Source organism: Rattus rattus, chromosome 5 (assembly GCF_011064425.1).
Source record: "Rattus rattus isolate New Zealand chromosome 5, Rrattus_CSIRO_v1, whole genome shotgun sequence".
Taxonomy (NCBI): Eukaryota; Metazoa; Chordata; class Mammalia; order Rodentia; family Muridae; genus Rattus; species Rattus rattus.
The window spans coordinates 3,818,175-3,824,630 of record NC_046158.1 but is presented as its reverse complement, the minus strand read 5'-3'; the positions used below and the strand labels follow the sequence as shown (position 1 = coordinate 3,824,630).

General features: G+C 55.3%; 1 protein-coding gene across 1 annotated transcript in view; it reads right to left on the bottom strand.

The window, feature by feature from the left end:
* Window positions 1-271: 271 nt before the first annotated feature.
* Window positions 272-6,456, bottom strand: part of Fibcd1 (fibrinogen C domain containing 1) — a 30,981-nt gene continuing 24,796 nt past the window's right edge. The window contains exons 5-7 of the mRNA XM_032902805.1: window positions 5,886-5,982; window positions 1,335-1,514; window positions 272-881 (exon numbers count right to left, since the gene is read on the bottom strand). Of these exons, the coding sequence (XP_032758696.1) occupies window positions 622-881; window positions 1,335-1,514; window positions 5,886-5,982 (537 nt within the window). The 3' untranslated portion in view covers window positions 272-621. The remainder of the gene's footprint in view (window positions 882-1,334; window positions 1,515-5,885; window positions 5,983-6,456) is intronic.

Genomic DNA, 6,456 nt, shown 5'->3' with positions numbered 1-6,456 from the left:
AATAGAAACCCCCGCCCCAGCTCTTCGGAGACTCAGGGGAAGGGTGACCCAGGGGACTGGTCCTGGCCTTGGGGCTTTGTAGACAGCTGTGCCCTGGCTCAGTTGGCCACAAGTGAGAGCTGTGGCAGCTGTCCAAGGTCCTCTGATAAGAGGTAGGGTCTCCAGGCCCTGGGGGATTGAGGCTAGGGCAGGCAGGCAGGTGTCAGGCAGGCGAGGAGGTCTGAACCTTCTTCCACTCTTATCTGCTGGAGGGAGGGGGCTGGAGTGCCCCCTACTCTGGATGGTTTTGCAAAGCCAGGAAAAGTGGGGGATGCTGCCCTACCAGGATGCAGCAGACAAAGCCCGGGCAGGTGGGATTTGGGGTTGCCAGGTGCCAGCTCCACTGTTAGAAACAAGCGATCATGTTACCTGATACACAGGGACCTGGTTGGGAAGGGGCGTCACTGGCTCAGGGAGCTGAGTTTCAGGGCCAGCCCTGGGCCAGCCCTACCGAAGAGCAGGCCAGCCATGCACAGGTGAGCAGAGCGTATTCTCGCAGCAGTGGGCATGGAGTGGGCATGGGATGAGATGTGTGTGGACTAGACATAACCAGAGGACACTAGCGCTGGGCAGCGTGCCAGTCTAGCGGTCCTCACGGAGTGGCCGGATCTTCATCTCCGAGAACTTGAGTGAGTACTGCCATCCCGTCCAAGAGGACCACTCGACACCGTCGGCGTAGGAGGCGTGCGGGCCCCGCAGGTACTGGCCGTTGAGGTTGGACGTGTGGCAGTTGCGGTACCACCAGGCCCCTCGGTAGAAGGCGGCACAGTTGTTCTCTGAGTGGTCGCTGTCCCGGTCTTTGGTGGTAAATCTCATGCCACTGTGCTTCAGGAGGGAGTCGCCTGCAAAGCATGTGCACACAGGGGTGGGCACCTGGGCAGACGCCCGGGCAGGAGCGTGCACAGCACCCCCCCCCCGAACACTGTCTACCAACCGTGTGAGTCTGGATATGCGAGTATACACACCAGCCCCATGCCACACGCAGGCATTCTGGCTGTCCCTGTGTCCAGTCTGTCTCTAACCTCCTCCCTGCTTTCGGACTTGCCCATTCCATTTATTGAGACAAGCCCAGAGATCTCATCTACACCCTAATAGCCCCATAGAAGCCAACCCCCGGGATCTCTTGGCTCCAGCTCTGGGCTCAGCATTTCGCTCTGTGAAATGGGTAAGTCGCCCAGGCTCCATAGGGTTGCGAGAGCGAGGACCTGATGGGACTTGTGACCTAGATCCTGAGCCCAGAGAGCAGAGGGGCTCGACCCGGCAGGCCAGTTCTCCCTGCTGCACTGGGGCCTCACCTGCGGTGCCGGAGTAGTCAGCCACCGTGAGTGGGTACCCATCCTCCTCAGGGTCCACAGAGAACAAGCCCACACCAAAGCTCCCGTAGTGGGCATAGGCGGTGCCATTGTCAAAGTCCTCTAGGTCCACGTGAAGTTCGTATGCTGCTTGCGTGGTCAGGGCGTGGATCCGCTTGAGCCCTGAAGACGGGGGAGGGGAGAAAGGTGGATGAAGTCAAGGGATGGGGGTGGATACCCTCCACCCACCCAGACAGGAGCTGGGGACAACTGCTAAGTGTGTGCTCTGCTCTCTGGGCCACTTCCTTCTCCCTGCAGGCGGGATTTGGGCAGGAAGTAGAGGCTTAGTCGTCATTATCTGATTTCCTGTGTTCGCTTTACGTAGGGCTGATCTTTCCAGTCTTGGTGTGGCCATCCCGTGTAACCTGTCCATCTCAGGAATCTTCCTCCGTCCCCCTCCACCTTATTTTTTTGAGGCATGGTCTCTCACGGAGCCTGAGGCTCACTGATTCAGCTAGGCTTCCTGACCAATGAGCCCCAGGAACCCCGTACCCCCGTCACCAGGATGGTGCAGGACCTGACAGTTAACTTAGTTTTGAGGGGTTGTTGCTGTTGTTGTTAACATGGTATGGGGTCCACACTGAGGTTGTCTTTACCAACTGAGCCATCTCCGCAGTCCCCCAAATGTACACATTTTGAGGTCGGAATTTGCAGTTCAGATGGGCGGCAGTGCAGGCGTCTGAACCTGGCCTCTGAGCCTTCGAGCGTGCCGTTTTCTCTGCCTGTCTTTATCAGCCTGTCGCCTTTCCGTTCAGCCTTGGGAAGGTGGCTGCTCTCTCACGCTGACCCAGGCACCTCCTTCTTTTTAATATTCATCATTCTGGTTCTCCCTGGTTCCGTGTGAATTTCCCAGTCAGCTTAGTTTCCCCAAACACAACTCTACAGTCAGTGTTTGCTGCGACCCCAGTGGGCACAGCGGGACCAAGCATGACAAGTGCTCAATAAACACTTAGTTCATAGGGCCAAGGCAGTGCCTGTCTCCTGCTATCCACGGGCCTGGTTCTGCTCACCCCTGCCGCCTACCCCCTTCCTCTCTCCCACTCTCCTGCTCTCTGGCCCTTGGGCCATCCCAGGGTCTCACACAAGCAGGGCACTTCCCTGCCACCAGCATCAACCCTTGATTAAGAGGGCATTTAATTAAACGCCTCACAGCTTCGCAGGCCTAGAGTGTTCCATCGGTCCCTCCCCGTGGGCTAGATTTTGGGTTTCCGTGTGCACGACAGCTTTACGGACCCTCCTTGCTCAACCCCAGTGTTCTCTGCCAGGCAATCAGCAGATCACCCCAGGATCCCTGTTCCCCCTTCAAACCCCCTGCTCAGAACTGCTGACTCTGTTCAGCCCCGAGACCAGGAGGCTGTGGGGTTCACCCAAGAGCGGGCAATCCCACTACATCCTGCCTCCCTGCCTGGCCTGTTCTCCCCAGGGCTGCTGTCATCAAGGCAACTCTCCCCTCTCTGGGCGTGGCTTGAACAACTGTGCAGGACTGATGGACAGATGCTCAGGCAGCAGGTGACCATGGCAACAGCCTCCTGGAAGCCAGGTACAGTCTCAGCACCTTGGTGTTGGCTTCCCACATACCTACATAGTGATCAATCAGGTGACATCAGAACCTGATTAATTACAGAGACTCAGCACAGCCCGTGACCGGGTCACACGCTGCCCAGAACTAGCAAGGAGGTGGGTACAATGATGCCCCATTGTATGGGTGGGAGAAGGAAGGCCCAGAGAAGTTCAGTCACCTGGCCAGATCACACAGCTGGCAGGCAGCAGAGCTGGGATTTGAACCCAGACAGAAGGGCCCAGACCCCTGCTCTTCTTTAGACCTTAGCTGGGACAGATTGCATTTTTTCCAGGAATAGGGTATGATGGAGACAGCACTACAGTCCGCATACTACAGCTAGGGTTAACGGTCCTGGGCTTTGGGTGCACCTTCCTAGTGCCTTGCCCCGGGGGCCGGACGAGCTGCTTGACAAAGGGGTGGACCTCTGAGACCTGTCACAGTGCTGTCCCCATCCCCTTCCTCAGCCTCCTCCATCTTCACTCCAGGAAGCTCCCGCTCTCACCAACTCAGGATCTCCGCCAACCATGTCTCTGACTCCCTGGACAATGGGCTGGGAGTTACAATGCAGCCTAGTTGTCCCTCAGAGTGACACAGGAGCCCACACCACACACAGTCACCCCAGGGAAGTCCAAGGCTCAAAGACCTGAATCTAAGGCACACCACACAAAAGCGTAAGGGGCCAGCTAGATGGCTCGGTGGGTAAAAGGGCTTGCTGCCAAGCCCGACAACCTGGGTTCACTCCTTAACATAGCGAAGAGAACTAACTTTTCTAGTTGTCCCCTGGTCTCGACACACACACACACACACACACACACACACACACCTGTACACATAATAGATGACAACAAGTAAAATTGAATTAAAAACGAGGGCTGGAGAGATGGCTTAGAGGTTAAGAGCACTGACAGCTCCTCCAGAGGTCCTGAGTTCAATTCCCAGCAACCACATGGTGGCTCACAACCATCTGTAATGGAATCTGATGCCCTCTTCTGGTGTGTCTGAAGACAGCTACAGTGTACTCACATACATAAAATAAATAAATAATTCTAAAAAAAAACAGCACACAAAAGAACAAATAAATAAAATTTAAGATTTTTTTAACATTTATTTATTTATTATGTATACGGCATACAGCTTTCTGCCTGCATGTATGTCTGCAGGCCAGAAGAGGGCACCAGACCGAATTATAGATGGTTGTGAGCCACCATGTGATTGCTGGGAATTGAACTCAGGACCTCTGGAAGAGCAGACAGTGCTCTTAACCTCTGAGCCATCTCTCCAGCCATAAATAAAATTTAAAAGCATTGTAAATAGTGCCTGAGGAATAGCAGACACCTGAGGTCAACCTCTGGCGCACACACACACACACACTCACACACACACACACACACACACACCCCAACCTGCATCCATCCATATTACCCCACATACACATACAAAAATTAAAACTTGAGGAAACAAGCAATAGTGGGGAAAATAAACCAGAGAGGTAAATTAATGAAAGCAGACATGTGTGATGTCTACCTGTAACTGTAATATATAAAGAGCATCTGTAAATCAATAGAAACAGAGGAAGCCCTCAATGAGAAGGTGATGGAGGGGCAGAAAAGCAGAGGTGGTGCCACAGGGATGCCGAAGGCCTCCCGGTTGACATTCTTGTCAGGGCTTCTCGTCTGCAGAGCTAATCAAGGCCCTGCTTAAATGCTTCCTCCCCACCTTCTACAGCTGCTGATAGATTTCAATTAAGATGCCACCAAGCAGCGAGCAGCGAGGCGCCAACCCTGCTCTAAGCTTGTGGTGGGAAGTGGGGACAGCCTTTAGCCGGTCACCACCGCGTTTCCTTCACATAACCACCTCAGGTGGGTGAGGAGGAATCTCCCACCCATTCCTGTTTGTGGCCCCTCATCAAAGCAAGCCCCAATCCTGAATAGACGACAGGACGACCTCCTGGCTGCCCCAGGGCCTGATGTGTGACATTTAAATGGCCCCACAGTGAGCTCCCAGCAAACTCTGACCACAGTCCAAATGGTGTGCAGCCTTCCCCTATAGAATTGTCCCCATCTGAGCACCAGGATGGATGGGGTGGACCCTGCCCTCCTTGCCTCTGGTCAAGGAACATGGACTGAACTGACACCACAGGTCAGCATGCTGGTGCAATGCAAGTCTCTTCTCACCAGGGAGCTGTCCCACACCACCTGGCACCCACCCCGGATCCCACTCCTCAGTATGAACTCACCTCTCACTGGGGGCTCACACCCAGCATCCCCAGCATGGTCACTGCTGGCCCCGAGGGCAGTACAATACCCGGGGTATTCCCAGTCTTCCTGATGCCTGGGATGGGGTCCCCATGCCCACCGCAGCCGGAGTGAGCCACGACTGTAGAGGGCTCCTAGGCAGTCCCCAAACAAGACAATGCTTCTGGCTTCCCGCCTAGAGTTACCGAGACAACCCCTCCCTACCTCCTATGAGAGGCCTGAGAACTGAAGAACGGTTATGTGGCTGAGTTGGGTTTGTTATTACTGTTGTTGTTTTTTGAGACAGGGCCTTAATATGTAGCACTGTCTGGTCTGGAAATCCTAAGCACACCAAGCTGGACTCAAACTTGTAGCAATCCCCCTGCCTCAGTCTCTCTGGTGCTAGGGTTACAAGCATGAACCATCATGTCTGGCCTTAAACTATGAAGCCTGGCTGGCCTGGAACTGGGGTCCACCTGCCCCCCTGGGTGACAGCCTTCCCTGTCACGTTGAACACTGCACGTTCATGGGACCCACGCATACAGGTCTCCTGTTGGTCTGTTCCCAAGCTCTCCATCACTTGAACCTCCTTAGTGGCTCCCACATACCAGCGAATGGCCTCAGAGACTAGAGTGGAATCTGTTTAAGGACATGCAAGGACCCGGCAGAGCGTGGAATCCCCAGGGTGCGGAAGCTTACCCAGCCAGTGCTCCCCTGTAAGCTTGCCGAAGCCCTCCCGGTAAGCCTCCCAGCCTCTGAAAAAGTTCACAGAGCCATCCTCCCGGCGCTGAAACACCTGCAAGGGCAAAGGAGGGACAGCATTGGAGCCAGCGGCATAAGGACCCCAGACCCTTGACTCCCACCCATCCTCACAGCCCCACCCCCGACAGCATGGGACACAGGGATGGGCTGGGGTGGGGGCCAGGCCACCCACTTCTCTCAAGAGCTCCTGGTTCTGGGACCTGGAGCAGACCAGAGTCTCAGAGGCTCCTGCTGACCAGAGGCAGGTCTGACTAACCCACCACAGAGCCCTGGACTGTCCCCACAAGGAGGAGTTGCCACAGTGGGGAAGCCTCAGCTCCCAGGCCCACTTCTGCTGTGGGTACAGGGCCGAGCCTTTCCTGGTTCTCCCCAGGAAGCTGTGGCCCCACTCGCACAGTGCTTGCAAGCTGAACATGAGCTCTCTGTGTTTTGTCGGTCTAAGCCAGGCGTGGTGGCATGGCACTAGGAGACAGAGGCAGGAAGAGCGGAAGATCAAAGTCATCTGTGG